General features: G+C 50.8%; 1 protein-coding gene across 1 annotated transcript in view; it reads right to left on the bottom strand.

Annotated features, from left to right (window-relative positions):
* Positions 1-6,403: 6,403 nt before the first annotated feature.
* The window catches only part of Mogat2 (monoacylglycerol O-acyltransferase 2), a 19,557-nt gene continuing 2,123 nt past the window's right edge, over positions 6,404-23,837 (bottom strand). The window contains exons 2-6 of the mRNA XM_005357525.3: positions 19,681-19,859; positions 10,667-10,871; positions 10,180-10,354; positions 9,427-9,626; positions 6,404-7,203 (exon numbers count right to left, since the gene is read on the bottom strand). Coding sequence (XP_005357582.1) covers positions 7,049-7,203; positions 9,427-9,626; positions 10,180-10,354; positions 10,667-10,871; positions 19,681-19,859 — 914 coding nt within the window. The 3' untranslated portion in view covers positions 6,404-7,048. The remainder of the gene's footprint in view (positions 7,204-9,426; positions 9,627-10,179; positions 10,355-10,666; positions 10,872-19,680; positions 19,860-23,837) is intronic.

Genomic DNA, 23,837 nt, shown 5'->3' with positions numbered 1-23,837 from the left:
TTGAACTCAGGACCTTTGGAAGAACAGGCAATGCTCTCAACCTCTCAGCCATCTCTCCAGCCCCGGAGGAGGGTCTTTCTGAAAAGGGGACCCGCCTCTTCCTCCTTGACTCTTTATGATGGTTTGTTTATCAGGAAGTGTTCAAGGATGTCTTGGTTATACTTCAGGTTGGCATCTCAATGCTATGATATTATTTTCTTCTGCCAATTGTCCCTGCCATGGCCACTAAATCTTCCCATTTGGCTCCTGTGTAAGATGGCTATCATTGTGTGTGGGGGTGGGGGGTGAGGGGTTATTGCTGTTTGTTTGTATGTTTGTTTTTTCTTGTTTGGTGGGTTCTGGGCTGGTCTTGATTTCCAGCACTCCAAGATGCCCCAGACTTAGGATCTGCCATTTCTTCAAGTATCTCAAGAATCTCCTTTCTTTTCATTGATTAATTTATTAATGCATTGATGTGTATGTGTGCGTGTGAACCTGTATGTGACAATACACGTATGGACGGCAGAGGTAAGCTTGTGTGAGTAGGTTTTCTCCCTCCACATGTGGACACCAAGTGACCTTATCCACTGTGCCATCACAATGGCCCTAGGACAGCCCTTCTCTAAAGAATGGTATTAGGAACTAAACCCTGGGCTCAGGGCATGCTAGCTGCTAGTGGGTGCTATTGCTTCTAGGCTCTCTCAGAAGCCAGAGCTGGACAGCCCACCTGTGTGTGCTAGCCCATATATACAACAGCATTTTATTTTCTGTATCTGTCTGTCTGAAGCGGTGAGAAAATACGATGAGTTCACATTGACTTGTCTCCTGACTACATGAATCATTCCTTCTCCAGCACTGAGAAAACTGGTTCCCGGTGACCACTTAGATGTTTGTTCCCATCTAGACTCCCAGCAGTTTCAGATACCGAGAACTTGTACCCCTGGAGGAACTTAGCATCCCCAGACACAGTGGAGGCTTGTGTCCATTCCATTCGGATGTTAGCATCCATGCAGCCTCTCCTCCATGTCCTAAGTTCTAGGGTTGCTTAAGTCTGCTCTGTCCCTAGTTTCCCTACTCTGGTGACATTTTAACATGAAATACTAAATATGTGAAATAATTTATGAAACAACTCTATCATCACCGTCCACAGCCCTTCTGGGAATCCCCAAATTTAAAGCACATTTCAGTTTGTTTGCTTTTGAGACGGTGCCTTTTGTCCCAGGCTGGCCTTGAACTCACAACTTCTGACACTGCCGCTTCTACTTCCCCACTGCTGGGCTTGTGGACGTGAGCCACCAACCTGACTCCATGGTTCTAGTTGGTTTTCTATTGCTGTGATCAATACCATGACCAAAAGAAACTTGGGGAGGAAAGGGTTTATTTGGCTCATAAGCCCTGCTCACCATCAATCACTGAGGGACGTCAAGGTAGGGAGGCCAGCAGGAGCAGAGTCAGGAACCACGGAGGAAGGCCGATTCTTGACATGCTTTCCATGGCTTACTCAGACTGATTTCTTCTACAACTCAGGACCGCTTGCTCGGCGATGGCACTGCCCATGGTGGGTTTGTCCCTCCACATCAACCATTAATCAAGAAAACGCCCCGCAGATTTGCCCACAGGACAACCTGATGGGGGCAGTTCTTCGGTTGTGTTTCCGTCTTCCTAGATGACTGTTTTGCGGCAGGCTGGCAAAAACTCGCACAATAAATGTTGACACTTTTGTTTATCTGTTTGTTTTATGTGTTTATGTGTATGTGCATTCTTGTTTGTGCGTGTGTTTGCATGTGCCCGTGCACGTGGCGGTCATGTGACGTCTGGTCTCTTCATCTGTCACTCTCTGCCTTAGCTTTTGAGACTGGGCATCTCACTGAACCAGGAGTTCAACATGTCTCACCAGCGAGCCCCAAGGGTTTGCTCATCTCTACCTGCCCCCACGGTGCTGGGGTTCCAGCTGGCCCATTACCCCAGCTTTATATACGTGTTAGGGATCCAAACTATAGTCCTCGTGCTTTCTGGCTGATCCAAATCCTATTCCTTTTTTCAGTTCAAAAACTTAAGCCAGGACCAGGCGGTGGGGGTGCATACCTATAACCCCAGCACTCAGGAGGCAGAGGCAGGCTGATCCCTAGCCAGCCATGGAGGCACAAGCATGTAATTCCAGCACTAAAAGGCTAAAGTAGAAGTGAAAGTTTGAGGCCAGTCAGGGCTACATAAGCAAGGGCTGCCTGCAGCGGAAGTCTTCCATCTTGTGGGTTCATGTCTGTTCACTCTCCGCTGAAGATGAGCCTGGATGTACCCGGTACCAGCTTAGCCTGAAAGGAAAAGTTCTGGTGGGCTTTGTGTAGTGGGGAAAGGAAGCCACAGAAGCTAAGAAACACCCAGACACTGTCTGTGAGAAGCACCAACTCACACATCTGTCAAAGTCATGCTTGGAGTTCTGCAAGAAGGGTGAGTATTCCCCAGATTATCTATCTGTGGACAGCCATGCCAGGTAAAGACAGTAGGACTTGGGGGACACGGGGTGTCGGCTAAGCATGAGCAGGGTGGGGGCTTTAATAAACATCTGTGTGATGGTACACACCTTTAACCCCGGCAAGCCAGCCAGGGCTACATAGTGAGACCCCATCTCAAAACTACAACAAAAACAAACAAAATTATAGATGCTCAGCTCAACCCATTCTATCTGCCTAAGTAGCCTGGCCCCAGGCCTCACACCAGCTCCAGCGTCTTCCTGGCCACCTTCAACTTTGTGAAGGAGTTCCTACCTCCCTAACACTGGGGTTCTATAGGACAACCAGCAAGGAAGAGCTAGGAACTGGTTCTCCCGGGATTAATACTTTCAACTATTAATACTGCAGTCCTGGGCCCATTGTGAGGGCTTGAAAGAAGTTTGCTGAACACAGAGCTACCTCTCAAACACCCTCTTCAAGGTCTCACCCTTGCACTTGGCCAGTATCCCCACAGTGTCCCTCCTGTTTGTCTTTGCTCAGTTAGCAAAGCGACATCCCTCCTGCCTCCTTCTGGGTCTTAAGAAAGCCGAGCCCCCGGGGTGCGGGGGATGAGCCTTGACTCATACCGCATGGCTCTACCGTGCAAACTGACCCCTGCCCTATTTGCCACCCCTGCTCAGTCATCATAAAGCCGTACCAGACAGGCTGGGCCTCGACAAGCCCTTTGCCCATCTGGGTGACGATGTCTGAGAACTTCTCCCAGGTCAAAGGGCATCCTGATTCCGGAAGAGACTCCAGGCTGTCCCCATCATTTCAGGACTTCTGACCTTCTGGTATCAGGCTGATAAATCTTGTGTGTTTGCATGTGTGTTGAGGTGGAGGAGAGACTGCCTTCCCCCACAGAGTGGGGCACCCCAAGGGAGTCCCTGAAAGGGCCAGGAGGTGTGGGAACATGAAAAGTAATACTTGAGCCCATTGTATGCGTAGGGTTAGGGAATTCAACTGCTGAAAGCAATATTCTCCATCTCAGAGGCTCAGTCCATGCAAGGCAGCCTTTAAGCTGGACACACAAAGCCCTCCTCTGAGCTCAGGGCTCCACGCTTCTCCTGGCGTGTGCTAACATGGGGATTCTCAGGACATGTGGAAGAGGGAGAGTCCTCTTCCTCCAGTCTCTATCCTCCTCCTGTTTCCATCCTGGCAGTTTCAAGTCTAAAGGCCACCTTGCCCTCCACGCCAGCCAGACCGGGGGTCACGGTTATCACTCCCATTCCCAACCTTTGCTCAGATCTACTCCACCCATCTTCAGGCTTTCCTCCTTGGCGAGCTGTCTGTCCTGGACTTATGTGTTTTCCAGGCAGGCTGCCTCGTGCCACACAGCACAGGGGGCAGAAGAGCCTGGCTAAATATCTGAGGACTCATTTGAGGACTCACTCCCGTACAGTGGCAGCTGTGGCTCCTTCTTGTCCTCCCACCCTAGAGGGAGTGTGAACAGAATGACTCACACCTCACCAACAGACGGAGGCAGGAGGCAGCGAGCGTAGACTCTGTGACTCAGGTCATAAAGGCAGGTGGCCCCTCTTCCCCCACTCTGGCTCTAGGAGAGGCCCCATCTCTGGCGGCCCACGGAGAGGCCCAGGCCCACTTGGTAAGGAACAGAGAGGCTCTTATCAGTCATGTGAGTGAGGATGCAAGGCTTTTTTTTTTTTTTTTCCGGAGTCAGTGGCTTGCAGCCCAGGCTGACCTTTTAATTACTTTAAATTGATTTATTTTTATTTTACGCACATTGGTATTTTGCCATGGGTGTTAGGTTCCCTAGAACCGGAATTAAAGACAGTTGTGAGCTGCCATGTGGGTACTGGGAATTGAACTCAGGTTCTCTGGAAGAACAACCAGTGCTCTTAACCACTGAGCCATCTCTCCAGCCCAAGACACTGTATCTTTAGCACAACTTCTCCAGATTGTCCTCTGGTTCCCTCTGAGGCCAAGACCAGCATGAATCGCCAGGCACAATGGAAGGTCATGGAAGGATTTTGAGTCGGGAGAGTAGCATCAGAGGGAGGGAGGGAGGGATGGAGACAGGTCAGAGACACCAGGTTGACCGGGCAGAAAAGGGGGGCGTTCCGCCATAGGCTTTTACTTTTAAATCTTTGTAGAGAGTGTGCAAAGATGGACACCAGCACTCTCCAGCACCATTGGTGATAGGACAGCCCTCCTCTTCACACTCAGGTGGAACCTATTTCTGAGTCCCGACCTTGTGATCATTTAGACGCAGGCGTGCGGTAGAATTGGCACTGCATTCTGGGTAGTCTGGAACTCTCTTTCCTTCGGAATCCAATCAACACTAAGGCAGTCAGGATAAAGCTGGGCCCCGTACCCTGCCATCATACCCCAGCCTCTCGTGACCCAGAACTGGGAGAAATAAAAGGTCCTTGGTGGCTCTAACTCACTGGCAGGTAGCTGCTGGTGGACCCCTAATCCCCATCTCCTTGGCCATCTTGCCCTTTCTTTGAGGCCCTACCCACGGCCACTTCCTCAAATCTTCCTTGGTCCTGAAGACACTATTCCCTTCTCTGAATCCTCTGCCTTCGGTTTCAGATGGAGCCGTAAAACAATCCCACACCAGTTCAGAATTATTTTTTTTTTTTAAGATTTATTTATTTATTATGTACAGAGTGTTTGGCCTCCATGTATGCCCGCATGCCAGAAGAGGGCACCAGATCTCATTACAGATGGTTGTGAGCCACCATGTGGTTGCTGGGAATTGAACTCAGGACCTCTGGAAGAGCAGTCGGTGCTCTTAACCTCTGAGCCATCTCTCCAGCCCCCCAGAATTATTGATTATAAAAAAAGAGTTATTTATTTAATGGGAAAAACTTACAGATCACCGTCCTAAACAACAGTTCTCTGAGCACAAACAGGAAACAGAGTCTAGCAGCCGGAATGGGAGCCAGAAGCAAGAGAGCAGACAGACAGACAGACAGACAGACAGACACACACACACACACACACACACACACACACACGGTTTCTGCTGCTTTTTAAACTATAAGAGACTGCCCCCCAAGTGGGGTGGTATCTTAAAGGCTATTGACTGAAGGAGCAGAATGTGTTCCCACAGCATTCGGATGTGATTATTTTATTTTGAGATAGGATCTCTCTACATAGCCCTGGTTATCATGGAACTCACTCTGTAGACCAGGCTGGCCTCAAACTCACTCACGGAGATCCACCTGCCTCTGCCTCCCAAGTGCTGGAATTAAAGGCGTGCACAGCCACACCCTGCTTGAGTCTAGTCCCATACCATCTCTTCTCAATCCCAGGTGCCTGCACAAGGTGCCGAGTGCCCATGTCACCAAACTCTTTATTTCTATGTACCGTGCAGCCTGCCTCGGAGGGCATGGTGTGACTCCATGGCTAGGGAACCACTCACAACTTTGTGTCAGATGCTAACATTGAGCTTTAGAGGTAGATGATTTACCTATGGTCCCAGGAGATAGGTGGGGCTGGGCTGGGATCCCAATGGAAACTTTTCCAGTGGTTGTAGAAACCTCACCTACATGGAAGGGTTCTGCTTCCCGTTACAGAGGAGGGGCAGTCAGGCATTCTTCCAATCCAGCCATGCCCTGGGCTCCCCTGCAGGAGTTGGATCTCCAACCCAGGAAGCCAGGGCTGTCCTGGCCACAGTATGGCCCTACCGGGAGACACACATCCACCTATGCCATCATCTCTGACTTCCAACGTTCTGGTCTTCCCACAGGCATGTCCCTTCCTACTTGTTTCCAAGGTGAGAAACTCAGGGTGACCATTCAGGAGAAAGGATTCTACAACCTGTTGGCCCAGCTTCTGAGGTGAGATCAGGGACACGGGACAAGGCTGGGGGCTCAAGCTGAGACTCCAGTCAATCCCGTTGGTTGGGAGAAAGAAAGAGAAGGGAGATAAAACAGAATTGTTTCATTTATTGAAGTAACGTGTATGAAGCTGCCCTTTTGTGCCAAGACAGGGGCTGGAATTAGTTTTAACGCATGAGGAAGAGGCTCCCAGGTCATCAAGGCTGGGGAAACTGAGACTCAGAAGGATAGCAAGGAGCCCTACCCTTGATCATAGTCAAGTGGCTAAGGAGGACTGGGCTCCTTTGATATCGATGTCACAGCTTGGAGGACGCAGAGTCTGGAAAAAGCATAGGGTGGATGCCAGGGCATATTTGGCTACACCTCCTCCAGCTCAGAGGGGAAGAAGGGACATCCAGGGAGCAGGATGAGGGACAAGTACAGGGGAGGCCTGGGGTGCTGGCTTCTCTTGCACCGTCTCTTGAGGGTGGGGGAAGAATTTTGTTCTCTTTTTCCCCTGGTTGCTCTTTGGTCATGTTTGAGCGACATTACAACCATGGGTAGAGACCTCAGCAATCATTCTCTGCTTGCTTCCTTCCCACCATCCTACCGATGGGCTGAAAGGCCAAGCAAGGACAGGGAGACTTCAGAACTTCAGCTGCAGGCACAAATCCTCTTCCATCCTGCCAGCCGTGGCTGGGTTCGTAGGAATCTGGGCTGACTGTGAAAGTCCCCTCGCATCACAGCTCTCCTGCAGATTCTCGGATGCAGCTGTCCTCCAGCTTGAGGTTCTTAGCAGAACTCCAGATGTTGGTCAGCGGGAACGTTGAACTTGAGCTTGTGTTCCTCAAAGAGCTTGCATAGTTCATTGATGTAGTGCTGGTGAAGCTGGTTCACCTCCCTCTCTGAGGGCTGTAGTGTCTTCGGCACCTGGATGGGCTTCCCCACTGTAAGGGACAGAGGAGGACAGGGGCCAAGAGTGAGCACTGCTCCAGTCTCAGGAGCCCCGGGAGCAAGGCTCACCCCTGTGGTCATCCTACAAGGGGTCCCACTCCTATCCCCTCCTCCCGTGATTTCAGATTCCAGATCTCCCCACTTCCCCTCACTCCATGTGTGTGTTTAAGTGTAAATTCATAAGCACGCATATGCATGTGGAGGTCAGAGGTTCCTCAGATGTCATCAACCGTGTTTATGGACACTCAAGTCTGTCATTGGCCTGGGACTAATTGGTTAGGCTAGGCTGGCATCTAGTGAACCCTAGGGAGCCTCTGTCTCTTCTTCCTAAATGCTGGGATTAAAACATGGGCCATCCCATCCAGATTTTTTTCGTAGGTACTGGGCAGTTTCTCTAGCTTGCACTTCACCAACCCTCAAGTACTGAATTCTAAGGTTTTAGGACAACTCAACTTCCAGACTCTCGGTATCCTAGTAGCCAGCTTCCAATATGCTGGGCAATAGTCATTCTCTTTATTTGTGTTCTCTCCCTTAGTCCCAGGCAAACAAAACCTGTCATTATCCCTACTTGACAGGGGATACAATGAGGCTCAGAGGAGTAATTTATCCAAGTAACCAGGCGTAAGCAGCACTAGGTTTTAAACGCTGGGGGTGCACACCTCCTCCGGGGTATGTGATTCTGAGAATTCAACATTAGAGGTGTCTACACTTCTGGAATCGGGGTGGGGTGTCTCAGCCTTCCTTCACTGCCCTATGCACTGAGTGCAAAGCGCCCTGGTCGTAGGGAAGGCTGGGATAGCAGTGCACTTTCCTCTTGGAAATATCTCCAGAGGCAGCAGCAGCAGCAACAACATTCAGATACATGAGGTCATTGCCATCCAACCTAGCAAGGCCTCGATGCAAGGATTACCAAACCTGTGCTCAACTCACAAATGGGTGGGTGGGTGGGTGGGGGGTGGATGGGAGGATGGGTGGGGTTGAAGTGAACAGAGTTCTCTCTACAAATGTCAAATGAGAATTCAAGAACACAAAAGAGGTACACAAATAGCTGAAAACTTTTGCTAAGTCTAGACACCGAAGCTCATGTTAACTTCTTACAGGGAGAGCCCCCAGAGCTAATTCAGAGTCTATTGATTATTAGTTGGCACATAAATTTTAAAACATTCTTCATCTGTACACGTATGTATTTGTATGCGTGTGTGAGCATATGTGAAGCCCGGAGGTCAAGTATGGTGAGCATGTTCCTCAGCCATGCTTCCTATTTTTTTGAGACAAGGTTTCTCACTAAACCTGGAGCTTGCCAACCGGTAGACTGCCAGCCAGCAGCCCTACAGATCCTCCTGTTTTGTCCCCACCCCCAGGACTGGGATTACAATGCCCACTACCGGGCCGTGTGCCTTGGTTTTACCATGGGTACTGGAGGTCCAAGTCATGCTTGCTCAGCATGTCCTTACCGATCGAGTCATATCCCTATCCCGGCATAGAATTTTTAGCATTTCTGTTCTCTACCTTCTTTTCCCAAGCCCCATTAGATCATCCAGATCACAATTAAACCCTCCTTCTCTGGCCTAACGAAGGTCAGACAGATCCCAGTTACAACCTCAGCTCTGTCCCTCAAAGGCAACGTGAGCTTGTGGAAATCATTTAGCTTCTTTGGGCCTCATTTAATACCATTTAGAGATAATAGTCCCTACCTCAAAGGTTGCTAGGACAAACCAAGATGGAGTATGGCAACTGACGAGTGTCTGACATTGCTGGAGGTGGTGGCATGTCTTTAATCTGAGCACTTGGGAGGCAGAGGCGGGTAGATCTCTGTGAGTTCAAGGCCAGCCTGGTCTACAAGAGCTAGTTCTAGGATTCCAGGACAGGCTCCAAAGCCACAGAGAAACCCTGTCTTGAAAAACAAACAAACAACAACAAAACAAAAACCAATGTCCAACATAGAGCAGGTCCCCTGCTTCTCTTCTCGAGAATGAGTGAGTACTCAGCCACCAGTACCTCTCACTGAGAATAAATACTCAGTCATCAGTACCTCTGTGTCTGTTACAGCTCTTATTCCAGACTGCCCCTAGCAGGATTATCTGTGTGTGGCTGTGTGTGGCTGTCTAGAATGAGCCCCATAAGGATGAGGACGTATATTTCCCATCCTCAAGTACTCTACAGCATCCAGACCCTGTTCCTGCAACCCGCCCCGGCTGGTCGGCATATCAGCTCACCTACGGTGTTGATGGGCTGGCGGAAAGGCATGAAGCCGAAGCTGTACTGGAAGACACCACGGCCATGGAAGAGAGGGAGGGAGATGCCCATGATCTTCTGTAGTCGGTTCTGGACACAGCGCAGCAAGGTGCCAGAGGTGTTTTCCACTTGGTTAAACAGGTTGTTCTCCCCAAAGGAGAAGATTGGCACCAGCGCCGCCCTAGAGGGACACAGGGGATGGGTTATATGAGCACCCTGAGAGGCAGGGATGGAAAGGTCACCCAGCAGGGCCAGCAGCCAGAACTGGACATGTCTTGACCCTTGACCTTCAGGGAGCCTTTTCAGGTTCCCACGGGTAGACCAGAATGTCCTAGGACATCTTCCTAGGTATGAAACATTTTTACTTTTCACTAATCATCATCATCATCATCATCATCATCATCATCATCATCATCTTGTGCCAACTGGCTCGATTTCCTCAAAGATGCCCCTCCCATGATGGGTGAGCAGTTTGGCAGTAAGCTCCCAGCCCCATCCTTCCAGATTCCCAAAGGTCTCAGAGCTCACACCAGGAAACCCTGCCCATCGATTCCCCCAGTCTCCTTTATGGAAATGCATCTAGAAACCTGGCTGCGAGGCACCAACTTACAATTTTCACTGTATGGCCTGAGAATCTCCTTGCCCAAAACGGAAGCTACAATCATCTTTGCTGTCTCCCCAACAAAACAGAAACCTCCAACAGCCCCACAGTGTGATTCCCCAGAGTTCCATACCCATGTATCAGGGCGAGCCTGATGAAGCCCTTCCGATTCTTCAGCAGCAGCCGGTAGGCTCCAGGCCTGGCGTCCAGTGCCTCCTGGGAGCCCCCAATGATAATGGCTAGCAAGTTCCCGCCATCCTTCTTACTCAGAATGTGACCAGCACTCTCCTTATCTGATGTGATCAGCCCTAGGGAGAGAGCAAGGTAGGTCAGATACCAGGTGAAGAGACAGGGCAGTGAAGATAGGAGCAGCCCAAGAAAGAGGCCATCGACATTGTCCACGGAGCCGGGATTCCCGCAACAACACCCCCACCAGCTGGGGGTCTCTGAGTCCTTCCCAGCACAGCGATACAGGAAGTTCTTCTCTGGGTCTAGCCTCTGCTGTTGCTAAACAAATACTTGGAAGGACTGCAGAACTGTTGACAGCCCTTTCCCAGATCCCCCTGCTCACCCAGAAGCCGTGTCTTCCTGAGCTACCTGGATCCAGGTTGGAGACTCACCCACAGACATGATGTAATCCCGGATGAAGGGGGCCCGGAACCACAAAGGCAACGTCATCAGGTTCGATCGGATTCCTGGGAAGAGCGAGGAAAAGCCGGTGCTTTCAGTGCACAGGTTGAGAAAGGCTCCTGCAGCCAGGACTCCATGGGGGTGGAAGCCTGCGATGTAGTTCTGGGTAGGGTTCAGCTCAGCCGTCTTGATCAGCTGCAGGAGACAGCAAGCTGGTGACCATCAGCGGAACCTGTACGCCAGTCCTGGTTCTGCTGCTACTGGCTTGTGTCACTCTGGGACTCAGAGTCTCAGGTGCCTCCAAAGCCTAAACACCCTGGATGCTTCCGCAGAGAGAGCCGTTGTGTGGGACAGTGGGTGATACACTGGAGCTGGAGGCTTCACAGACTGGGCACTGGCTTTGGGCAAAATGTTCGCCCCCTGCCTAGGTGACCCTCTCCCAGGAAGACCTGCCCCTTCTGCTGAGAGGTTCAAGTGAAAAGGGACTGGAATTCCTGGCTACTGGGTAGGATGCTGCAATAGGTCTGAATGGGAATGCTCATTTATTTGAATGCTTGGTCCCTAATAGGGGGAACAGTTTTGGGAAGGACCAGGGGGTGTGGCTTTGTTGGAGGAAGTGTGCAACCAAGAAGACAGATTTCAAAAGCCCGCACCAGGCCCAATGCGGCTTTCTCTCTGCCCCCGACTTGAGGATAAGCTCTTGGCTTTTACTCCAGCACCATGCCTGCCTGCATGCCGCTATACCTCCTGCCATGACCACTGCAGACCAACCCTCCCAAACCGTGAGTGCGCCCCTAGTTAAATGTTTCCTTTTATAAGTCGCCTTGGTGGTTGTGTCTCTTCCTAGTGGTAGGAAGGTAGTGAAGACACAGGAAGGATATGAGGGCCACATGGGCAGCACCACGCTGGGGTTGTTCCACCTCAACCTCACTGGAAAGACAAGTTGACCCATCCACTCTAGGAGTGAGTGATCACAAGCGAGATCAGAATCAGGTTTTGATCTCGTTGACACAGCTTGTGGCCCTGAGACTGGCTCCAGTCCTGTGGAACCGGTGGGTCGTGGGAGTATCTCTGCTGTCCCAAGGCCAGACCCTAACCCCAACTGTATTAACTCTCCCTGCTATGCCAGGGCAGAAACTTACCCTGACTGGTTACGCCTGATGCATCGAGAGCCCAGAGTTACCACCAGGAAGAGAGCAAGAGCCACATGTCACTAAACAGTTCTAGGTGAAGTTAGACAAGGACATACACAGGGAGGGGGCTGAAGGGACCACTAACTGTGGAAAAGCATTGGCTGTGTAAGCACAAGAGCTTGAGTCTGGATTCCTAGAACCCATGTCAAAGTCAGATACACAGCGTGAATGGCACCTACAGTGAGATGGGCCAGCAACAGGAGAATCCCTAGAAGCCAGCCTGGCATGTCAAGGAAGAAGCAGCAGAGGCCCCGTCACAAATTAGATAGAAGGCAAGGACCAATTCCTTAGGTTGTTCTATGATCTCCACTGGTGGGCCAGAACACGCGCACACGCATGTGCACACACACGCACACATACACACGCACACACATATGCACGCGCACACACGCACACACACACAGACCCCTCTGTCTGGGCCATCACATGCATGCATGCATGCACAGACACACACAGACACACACAGACACACACACACACACACACACACACACACACACACCTCAGCCTGGGTGGTAGCCAAGTCCAAAGATCATGGCTGAAGGCCATGTTGTAGGTGGGACCAGTCTTTCCTCTCTGCCAGAAACCTGTCTCTGCTTCTCAGTACCCTGTGCTCTGGGAGCCACAGCTACGGGAGTTAAAAGCCACCCATCTCCCCCCTGGCATCCCTGGGCCGGAGGCTTCCAGGGAGGATGGGTGGCGGGGACTCTGCACCTTCCTGGAGACGGGTAGCCCTTTCCACTGGCTAAGCTTTGCCAGGTGAACGGTCATCCTGTCAGCAAGCAGCAGCTCCCAGAGGCTGCCTCCCCGAGGATTCTTCTTGCTGCCTCTCGGGCCTCAGCAGCCTGGAGGTGGAAATGGGGCCCTAAGCCTATCTGCCTACGCCAGCTGCAGAGTTTTCCATCCTCCTGTCCTTGGTCTTGGCTTGACCTCTGAAAACCTCTCACCACACAGAGTCCACCAAAACCCTCCAAAGCCAGCTCTGCAAGGACTCAGAAGTCCCAGGCAGAGGGGCTGTTGCCTTCCCAGAAGGGGACCAAGGAAGTTATGGAAACCCCTGCAGGGTCAGAGCTCTAGCTCACACAAGTGCTTACACGGGAGGCTACTAGGGTATTCATCCTTTGCTCCATACATGGCAACACTTGCTATTTAACATTCACATCTCTGAAAACAATTGGAAATTTTTGAAAAGACAGAAGAGAACAGATCTCTCATCCCAGTGGTTCCATTGCTGAGGGATTTAGCCGACAGAATTGTCTGCACTCTGGTCGAACGCTGTCTCCCAAAAAAATGGCATTTATGGATACATCAGTTTTAGCTGATATCAGAAACTTGTCCACCAACAGGGCTTGTCTGGAAAAACTGGGGATGCGGCAGACAGAACGGATACAGCCACAGGAGAGTATGAAGCAAGCCAGGATAGCTTGTAAGTGAACAGCAAGGAGCAGGATAGTGTGCAGGACGTGGCAACTGAGTGGAAGTGACAAAATTAAAGCGAACATTATAACCTGGCACTTTTACAGGCTTGTGAGGCAAGCGTGTTACTGCCGGAGCCATTCCTCAGCCCTAAAATGGAGTCTTTCACATCTGCTTTCTTGTTCTCTTGAATTTTGAACAAGAACACATTCCTATTTTAAATAAATAAATGAACAACTGCACCCTTGATAACAAAGCATTTGTGTATAGAGAAATATCCCGGTGAGGATGGGGGCCAAGTGAGCTGGCATTTGCACATGTATTTACACCCGCACATGCAAGTGTGTGCACTGGAGGGTGACTGTGGTCCCACTGAGGCCCAGTCTGCACTTTTGTACTGGTATCTTCTGTGCTAACTGTTCCCTGTGAGGCTTAGATTCTGTGTGTCCTGCTTACCGTGTCTCCACACATGACGGGAGAGAGGAAATGCTTCAGGAAGAATAGAACGAGGGAGCAAAGGAAGAAAGTCGGTGGGAGGGGTAGGCATAGCTTCTTCAGAAGTTAGACACTTCCAACCCAATCCCGTACTCACTTGGATTGCACCGCAGGCGAGAGAGCCCAAAGCTAGGGGTCTAGGAGCTCATGAGGGCTGTGCCAACTCCTGGCTCCCTGGTGTCTCAGTCACTCTTTGCTAACAGGACAGCAGTGACACCTCCCTGACAGGCTTGTTGTAGGTTCCCAAGGAAGAAGAAGGGAGTTGGTGACATGCCCCGATCTCTCTGCAGCTCCCCCAGTTTGGCTACCAGGAGGGTAGGGTGGCTGAGCAAGGTTGTGGGTGTCTGGAGAAATCCTGGCTGGGTCTGGTACTAGGCAGCGGGGGTGAGAGAAAAGGGGGCAGCCAGATCACTGGACTCTGGGGCTACTCAGTTTTCACTAGTGTCACCTGTATACCATGAGGTCCAGGCTTTGAAAATGTGTGATCAAGCACACTTTGACACAGCTGTGCAATATCACCACCGACCCTAGCACAGACTCCCAACTCCAGAAGGGAACCCATATCCATGACTCATTGCTTCTTCCCAGCGCTGGTAACCACAGATCTGTTCTTCAGCTCCCCGGGTTTGCCTGTTCTGGACAGTGTCTAAAGGAAGCCACACACATATGACCTTGGCGAATGGCTTCTTGGACTTACTGGTGTGTTCCCAAGGTCTCTTTCATGCTGTGCCACAGGTCAGTACTTCATTCTATTTTTATGACCAAATAATACTCAACCGCATGGACAGACTGTATTCTGTTTATCAGTGGATGAGCACTTGAGTAGTTTCTACTCTTTGGCTGTTACGAACCACGTGGGCTTCAGCGTGTGTGAACGTTTTCAGTTCTGAAGGAAGGTCCTGAAATATTACCTTTAACTGCAAGGTCCTTCTCCGTGCCTGCACAGAAGACCCGACCATCACAGAGTGCACCATTACACTAGCTTAGAGCTCAGCTCACTCCACCCGGTCACACCACTTCTCAACCCTCCTACGGCTCACAACGCTCCAGAGTCCACCTTCCTTTTGGCTCCTTCAGGGCACACGAAGCAGCAGTCCTGCTGGCTTGTAACACTTACCAGAGCCCTAGGGACCGGCTTTTAGAGTGATGACGCCGTTGCACAAATGAGCACATGCGTGCAGAGAGAATGGGAGAATTGCCCAAAACCACAGGGGCAACTTGGATTTGTGACCTGCCGTCTCCTTCAGAGAGCACAGGACGGATCCAGAAAGCCTTTGCCTCGGGACGAAGGGCATTCGGGACCAGCTCTGGAACTTTCTAGTCAATCTTGCAAAATCCAGGACTCTAGGGTCCCTCCCCCAGGCTCCTGCATCAGCAGCCTACTCAACTGCCCCAGGGCAAACGGATCGATGTTCTCACAGGGAAGTGGTTCAGGGCCCTACTGTGCACCTAGATTACTTGGCAGGAAGACAGGGTTTGATCCAGTACAACTGGTGCTGGCCCTGGGGGTGAGAGCCTATTCCTTGGGTGTGTGGATTGTGCAAGTGTATATGTATGTGTATGCCTGTGTATATGGCTGACTGGGTAGGCACGTGTATATAGGTAGGGCCTGGAGCAATTTCCCTGTATCGCAGCCAGACAGTTGGATAAAGAAAAGGCTGGGGTTCTATCTACCGCTGCTTGTAGTTCCCCCATGTGGCTCTGGGTCCAGGTTTGGCTCCCCGAGATTCTCAGTTAAATTCTCTGCCTTACCTGCCTGCCACTCCATGGGGTCATCTGGCTGATGCTCACTGACATCGGCAGATACATTCCCTCATTTCTGAGCTATATTCCCCCTCCAAACGAAACATCTTGAAATATGTTTGTGTATTTCAACAACCTTGCTCGGTCACCCTACCCTCCTGGTAGCCAAACTGGGGGAGCTGCAGAGAGATCGGGGCACGTCACCAACTCCCCTCTTCTTCCTTGGCCTCCTGGGAACCCACAACACGCCTGTCAGGGAGGTGTCACCGCTGTCCTGTTAGCAAAGATGCACCCCACAATCCTAACTGAAAGTGGGTTTTTTTTTTTTTGGTTTTTCGAGACAGGGTTTCTCTGTAGCTTTGGTACCCGTCCCGGAACTAGCTCTTGTAGACCAGGCTGGTCTCGAACTCCCAGAGATCCGCCTGCCTCTGCCTCCCGAGTGCTGGGATTAGAGGCGTGCGCCACCACCGCCCGGCCTGAAAGTGTGTTTTATGGTCCATACAATACTGTACGTTTTACCACTGAGACTATGACAGAGTTGAAGACACACAGCTGGAAAGAGTGTCTGAGTGGACGGACCGTCCCAGGACCGACTTCGTGCCAGGCACAGCACACACAACAACCCACTTTGTGAGCGCAGTTCTGGTAACAGTGACCCAGTGTACAGAGGAGGAAACCGAGACCCGTGATCACTCTCAGCTATTGAAGGATCAGAGCCCAGCCTGAGCCCAGGCATCCAGGCTCCAAATGCAAAGCCAAGTCGGAGCTCTGTGTGAAAGGTGGTGAGGAATGGGGCACCGTGCAAGCATGGATAACGGGGTGGGGTGGGGGGAGCAAGCGGAACACAGAAAAGGAGCGGTTCTCAGTTGGACTTAAGGTCCAAGAAAGGAGGAATGAGTCAGAGGGGGAAGTTGAGGACCCAGAACACGGTTCTGGAGTAGCAGCCCTCATTAAGGGCTTTGGTTGTCACAGCAGAAGACAGTGGTGCTAGCACACAGTAGGGAGCTGCCAGGAGTGAGAACGGCCAGAACAAGGGCTTATCAGTAGGGATTGAGAAAGCCCCCTGGAAGGGACTTACACTGGGAAGGACAGGGGCGGGGACAGGGGTGGGGTGAGAGGTGATCTGGGTTATAGCGAGCTAACTCTGACCGTGAGCAGTGAGGTGTGTGCTGCATTCCCTGACCCCGGGTCGTGGTCCTGGTCACAGATCGTGGTCCCTAGCAAGGTCCTGACCTGTGTAGAGTGTTTATTCTGGGAGATGAAATCTCCACGGGGACGCCCAGGACACACGTGATAGGGACAGCTTCCTCTACACAAACTGCCCGATTCCTCATCATTAGCTCTTAGGGAAGCAGTAAAGATGACCTTGGAAAGCTCCACGGTACAACTACAGCCATAATGCCCACCCCCACCCTCACCCCTGGGAAACTACTTTGTAAAAATCTTTTTTTTTTTCTTTTTTTTTTTTTCGAGACAGGGTTTCTCTGTGGTTTTTGGAACCTGTCCTGGAACTAGCTCTGTAGACCAGGCTGGTCTCGAACTCACAGAGATCCGCCTGCCTCTGCCTCCCGAGTGCTGGGATTAAAGGCGTGCGCCACCACCGCCCGGCCTTTGTAAAAATCTTAGTAAACAAAACTTGAAAGTCATCAGAAGAAGACCACATTTGATGCAGAGGCTCGTGGATGGGGGTGGGAGGGGTCAGCAAAACTGGGAAAGAAAAGTCCCCAGAAGAGAGGGATTGGGAGGTCAGTGGGAAAAGAAGTCTGCAGGATACACTCAGTCCTCTCTTGCTGGCTCCTCTTCTAAGCCAGGCACAGCCTAGGAGACTTCCTCTCTCCCTCTGCTGGCCACTCACTGGTACCGCCTGACCCTGGCTGGTATTTCTGTGTTGAGCCTGGGATAGGTAACAACACTCGAATTTCTGCACATCAGGCGGGGAGCCCCCTGGCTGTGGAAAGATCAAGAAGACCGAGGAGCCCCTCCTTATCACTTCTGCCAGCCCTGCTGCCAGGGATCCAAGTGGGAAGACTCAGAGGTCCTCCAGAGTTCCGGGGCTTCTGGGACCTGGAAAATGTCAGCTAGCCATCCCAGTTTAGGGAAGCGGCCTCTAGGGGGCTCCACTGACCTGAACCACCTCTCCAGCCACAGCTCAGGCTAGCTTCTGCTTTGGTCGCACTGAGAGCCCTGACCCAGGGGCTCAGGAGGTCTCTAGACAAACTCCTGGCCTCTGCCTGTGGGGTCCACTTTGCAGGAAGCCTCTCTGCTGCTGAGCCCAGAACCCACGAAAGGAAGCCAGAGCCAGAATGAGCAAAACTCGACAGAACCCAGAACTAACCAGGCTTCCTTTGGCTCTGATACGATGTCACTTACAGCTCCGCAGGGTAGAGGTCACACTCTCCCAGAGAACTCTGATCTTCCTGACAGGGGCTGGAGAGAGGTGAGGCAGGGAAGGGACTTCAGTCACAGAGCTCAGAGGTCCAGGGACAAGGACTGGGGCCTCTGTCCAGGACGTGTCCATAGTTGTTCTTGGGTCCCAAGGAGCTATGCTGCGCTGTGGGGGTGCGGTGGGGGTGTGGTGGGGTGCTGTGTGCTGGATACTGGGAGGGGTTCCTATAGAATAAATAAATCTGAGGGGCGGAGGTGTCTGGCGCTCCTCTGAGTTCCCCAAGCTAGTCCAGACTTCCTCTCTTTTGACACTAAGATGCTCAATGCCCTTGAGTGACAGTCTCTGTTAGCTCCTCTGTACTCCCTGCCAGTGTCTTTCCTTGGAACCCCTGCTTTCTAGAGAGCTAGGGGCTCCTGCATGCCTTTGTCACCCAATATGATAGCCCTTGTGGGACCTCAGGACTCTCAGAAGGGCACAGGGTAGGATTCTTGATGGGAGTTCCCATGATGCAAGCAAGTTGTTCAACCTCTATGGGCCTATTTCTTCCACCCATCCCCCTTTGATAGCAGGGGACTGGAGTCCTGGACCAAATGAAGAGGCGGGACTCTACACAGGGAGGAAGAAGTCGGGTGGGGGTGAAGGTCAGAGTGTCCGGGATCCAGGCAGTGTCCTATTGACTTGGTGACCTGGTGTGAAAGGAGCTATTACTAAGACTGTCTGCAGACTTTGTCTGCACCGTCTGTTGGAATCCACACTGTCCAGGAAGGCATACAACGGCATTTCTGCCTGCTTGTTTTTGAGACAGGGTCTCTCTTCACAGCCCTAGCTGTCCTGGAACTCACTACATAGACCAAGATTGCTGCAAACTCTCAGAGAAATTACTGCCTCTGCCTTCCAAGTACTGGAATTAAAGGTGTGTACCACTATGCAGTTATCTCGATCTTAAATGTGCCAAAACAGAAGCATAGAGAGACTGGGCAACCCATCTCAAGGTCACACTCCCACTACGTGGCAGATATAGGTTAGGACCTAGTCCATCGAGCTCCATAAGCCATGCTCCAAGTGCCCAGGCCTGGCCTCTTGGCCCTTTTATCCCATCAGTAAACCAGCACTGCCTGGGCTTCTCAGGGCTGTGTCTGTCTATACCCCACTGAAGGAGCCCCAGAATCTCCTCACTCCTGTTCAGGAATCTGCTCCGCCCAGGACCAAGCTTCACGTCCAAGGTCACATGTTCACTATGACCTGACTTGAAAGGGCAATGAATCAAAGATGCCAGGATCTGAGGACACTCAAGGTAGGAGATGTCACAATGCTTGCTGATTCTTAGAGACACTGAAGCCAGCATGAGCCAATCCCTGCCTAAGAACACACAGCCTGCCAGCGATAAGGCAGGATGGACTCTGAGGCAGTGCTATACCAGTGCAGAAGCATTAAGTTTATAGGAGAGTTCGCTGTGCGGCTCGGGTCTCACCCTTGGGTCCCCCATCTGCCGAGGATAATGTGGGTCTCTTAAGACCTGTTGCTTATCATTTTCACCCAGAACTTTGACTGCTGCTGGCTTTGCCCCTATAAAACATGCATATCCCCTTCAAGACACATTTATACATCAGTACCCATATTGGCCCCGAGTTCCATGGCCAGAAAGACACCACACTCTTCCACAGGCCTCTCGGGCTCCTGCCTCCCAGCCAGCCTTCTGCTCTGCAGATTCCCTGTGCTCACAGAGATGAGTGGCCCAGAGGCCCTTGCACCCCCGGAGCCTGGTACTCACATTGACGGGGAAGTAATCCCTCATGTACTTCCAGATGGTCCAGCGTCTGACGAACTGGATGGTCCGGCCTCCCTGGCGTGGCTTGTCCCAGTCCAGGAACAACCAGGTGGCATACAGGACAGAGAAAAGCCAGAACCTTGTGAACAGGAGGCCTATGAAGATGGCGATGCAGATCTGAGCTGGGAGAGGAGCAGAGAGAGAGAGCTGCAAGGAAGGCAGTCCCAGCGCCAACTTAGTTCTTCCGTGACTGTGCCCCCATGCCAGCAGCTCTGCCCCGTCCGGCCCACACCACTGGGAAAGAACTAACTTCCACGCCTCGCGTATCAGGACAGTCACAGTGGCAAGGGGCCCGGTCTAAAGTCACCTTCCTCCACTACTACACTGCCCTCACCCCTCAGGAAGGCTACACGCATTCAGCACACACTCTATAAATGGAGCCATGGGTCGAATTAGCTTTTGCCTTCTACTTTGAGAACCTTAGGGAAAAAGGAGACGATTTTCTTCCCGGCCTCCTTTCTGTCCACTCTCAGTCAAAGCTAAGCCCAGACTCCATCCTAAGGCCCTGCCATGGTGTCCAACTGTTGCAAGGCACAGCCTGACAGTTCAGCCTGGCCTCAGCTCTGTGAGCTGGCACGCCACCTTACCCTCCTATCAGCTCTCTGAGCTGGCACGCCACCTTACCCTCCTATATGGCCAGGGCTCCAGCCAGACTTTCCAAGCCCACTCTGCTTTGTGTGTCATGGGGACATGGCCTGGTTACCCTGGGGACTGCAAGGCTAGGACCAGGGTAGATGCAGATGTCTCTCTTGTCTGTGTTTCTGTCACCCTTGTGGCAAGCAAATCCTGGTCATCTCGGGTGCAGCGGGTCCATGGGGCCACACCCCATCTTTCCCATAGAAGGGGCCACACCCCATCTTTCCCACAGACTGCTACCTCACCTCAGCTGGGCAACACCTTTTATTTGCTGAGTTTTCCCTTTTAGCATCACGATCAAACCCACGGATCCATACAAGCTAGGCAAGGGCTCTCTCTAGCACTGAACTACACCCAGCCCCTGGATTCTTTCTGTTGGCTTGTTTTTGTTGTTTTTCTTGTGAAGCGGGGCCTCAACTATCCCAGGCTAGCTTCAAACTCCCTGGACAGCTAAGGATGACTGAACTTCCAATCCTACCTCTACCTCCCAAGTACTGGGATTATAGGTGTCCACCAAGCCTGGTTTGTGCAGTGTTGGTCCAACCCAGGGCCTTGTACATGCTGGGCAATTACTCTACCAACTGAGCTATATCCCCAGCCTTCAGAGTCTTAGAGGAAAGCCAGACCCAGCTGTGAAGTCCACTTGGAGAGCGTAGCAGCTATAGTTATTGACTTGGGTTTGTTTTTTACTCTTTGGGGGCCCAACACCCAACTCTCAAACACACAGAGACTTATTCTTACTTATGAATGCCCGGCCTTAGCTGGCTTGTTTCTAGCCAGCTTTCCTTTTTTTAAAAAAAAATGTATTTATTCATTATGGATACAATATTCTGTCTGTGTGTATATCTGCAGGCCAGAAGAGGGCACCAGAACACACTACAGATGGTTGTGAGCCACCATGTGGTTGCTGGGAATTGAACTCAGGACCTTTGGAAGAGCAAGCAATGCTCTTAACCACTGAGCCATCTCTCCAGCCCCTCGCCAGCTTTTCTAACTTATTATCCATTTTGCCTCTGGGTGGTTGGCCCCCGGTGCCTTCCTCACCTCTTTTCCTTGCTCCTTGCTCTCTTCCCTAGATTTCTCCTCCTATTTACTCTCTCTACCTGCCAGCCCTGCCTGTTTCTCTTTCCTGCCTTGCTATTGGCTGCTCAGCGCTTTATTAGACAGGCACAATAACACAGCTTCACAGAGTTAAACAAATGCAGCATGAAAGAATGCAACGCATCTTTGAGCCATTAAACAAACCTCAACATAAAGCCAGCCACACTGAACTTTATAGAAGAGAAAGGGGGAAGAACACTTGAACGCATTGGCCCAGGAGACCACTTCCTGATTATAACTCCAGCAGCACAGACACTGAGAGAAACAATTAATAAATGGGACCTCCTGAAACTGAAAAGCTTCTGTAAAGCAAAGGACACAGTCAACAAGACAAAACGACAGCCAACAGAATGGGAAAAGATCTTCACTAACCCCACATCAGACAGAGGTCTGATCTCGGAAATATACAAAGAACTGAAGAAACTTAATATCTAAAGAACAAATAATCCAATAAAAAGTGGGGTAGAGACCTAAACAGAGAACTCTCAACAGAGGAATATAAATGGCTGAAAGACACTTAAGGAAATGTTCAACAGCCTTAGTCATCAGAGAAATGCAAATCAAAACAACTCTGAGATTCCATCTTACACCTGTAAGAATGGCCAAGATCAAAAACACTGATGACAACTTATGCTGGAGAGGTTCTGGGGAAAAGGGAACACTTCTGCATTGCTGGTGGGAATGCAAGCTGGTACAATCCCTTTGGATGTCAGTGTAGCGATTTCTCAGAAAATTAGGAAATAACCTTCCTCAAGACCCAGTAATACCACTTTTGGGTATATATCCAAAGGATGTTCAATCGTGCCACAAGGACACGTGCTCAACTATGTTCAAAGCAGCTTAGATTTGTCATAGCCAGAACCTGGAAACAACCTAAATGCCCCTTGAACGTATAGAGTAAGGGACTCGGGAAGAGGGAGGTTCTCCCAAGGATGGGGAAATAGAATATATAGTTATGGAGAGACGGGGAAGAGGCTGGAGTGGAAAGATTAAACAAAGAAGGGGAAAGAAGACAGGAAAGCCTGAGGTTTCTCAAACCCCTACTGTTTAGTGTATGCACACTGGCTAAGGTCACGTAGCAAGCTAACAGTAAAACCTGAGCATCAGTGCTTGGCCCATGCATGGCATTTACTCATTCAACAAATATAAAACAAAACCAGCTAAGAACAGCATAGGCCAACACTGGAGGATCTTGCTCTCCCATGAGAGGGCCATGAAAGAGGAAAAGAAACAGAAGCAATGAGCAAGCCCATCTGGAAAGCATTTGGCTCTGGGCCTGAGCCCTTGGAGTCTGGTCCTCATTGACTTTCCCAGCTACTCCATGCCATTTTGCAAAATACATCCCATATGTCCAGTTGAACTGGACATTCAGATCACACAGTCTTTTCTTCCTCCTTCCCACTGCCCTGTCTGGGAAGCTGAATACGGGCAGGCTTAGACTCACATTGTATTTTCTCTTGGTGTATTCGTGGTTTGTAAGCATGTATGTGTGAATGTATGTTCACATGTGGGCACACGTGTGTTCAGGTGCCCTTGTGGAGGAACGAGGTGTCTTCCCCTATCACTCTCTGACCTCCCTCTTTTTCTATCTATGACTCTCTGATGCTGAGGCAGAGTCTCTCTCTCTCTCTCTCTTGAATCCAGGACTCACGGGTTTGACTAGTTAGCCAGCTTGCTCTAGGGATCCTTTGTCTCTGCTTACTTTGTGTTGACACTATAGTCAGGCCACCAACCCCACCTGGTGTTTGTGCAGCCAACTTAGCCCAACCTTTACCGATGGAATCGTCACCCCAGCCCCACCCTCATTATCCTTTAAAACCTCCTTAGGGAGTGCATTTGTGGAGCCCTACCCCACCTCCCCCTCATCTCCGATATGACACCTGTGTATGTTCATGTGGGTGTCACCTGTGGGTGGACGTGTGCACGCACGTGTCTACATGTGTGTGAAGGCTGGGGGGCAACCCTAGTGTCAACCTGAAGAGGGCTGTCCACCTCCTTTTGAGACGGTGCCCTTCATTAGCCTGAAGCTAACCTATGAGGCTAGGCTAGCTGGCCACCAAGAGCCAGGGGTCTTCCTGACTCTGCCTCCCCGGTGCTGAGACTACAAGTATGTGTCACCATGCCTGACATTTTTTTTTCCTATTTTTTTTTCAGTTTTTGAAATTATATGGAAAGTATATTGGTTAGAGTTAGTTGACAATAATGGGAAAGAAAACTATGTAACAAAATATGACTAAAATCTAAGGTAAAAAAAACGTCAAGTGAAGACTTGAAAAAAATTCAAGGAAATAAGTAACGGCATATATTGGTAAAAAGAAATATAGCATAAAGAGATACAACAATCATGAATATGTATAAGTGAA

This window comes from Microtus ochrogaster, chromosome 22, assembly GCF_000317375.1.
Source record: "Microtus ochrogaster isolate Prairie Vole_2 chromosome 22, MicOch1.0, whole genome shotgun sequence".
In the NCBI taxonomy this organism is placed as follows: Eukaryota; Metazoa; Chordata; class Mammalia; order Rodentia; family Cricetidae; genus Microtus; species Microtus ochrogaster.
The sequence above is the reverse complement of the archived record's forward strand: the minus strand, read 5'-3'. Positions and strand labels throughout refer to the sequence as shown.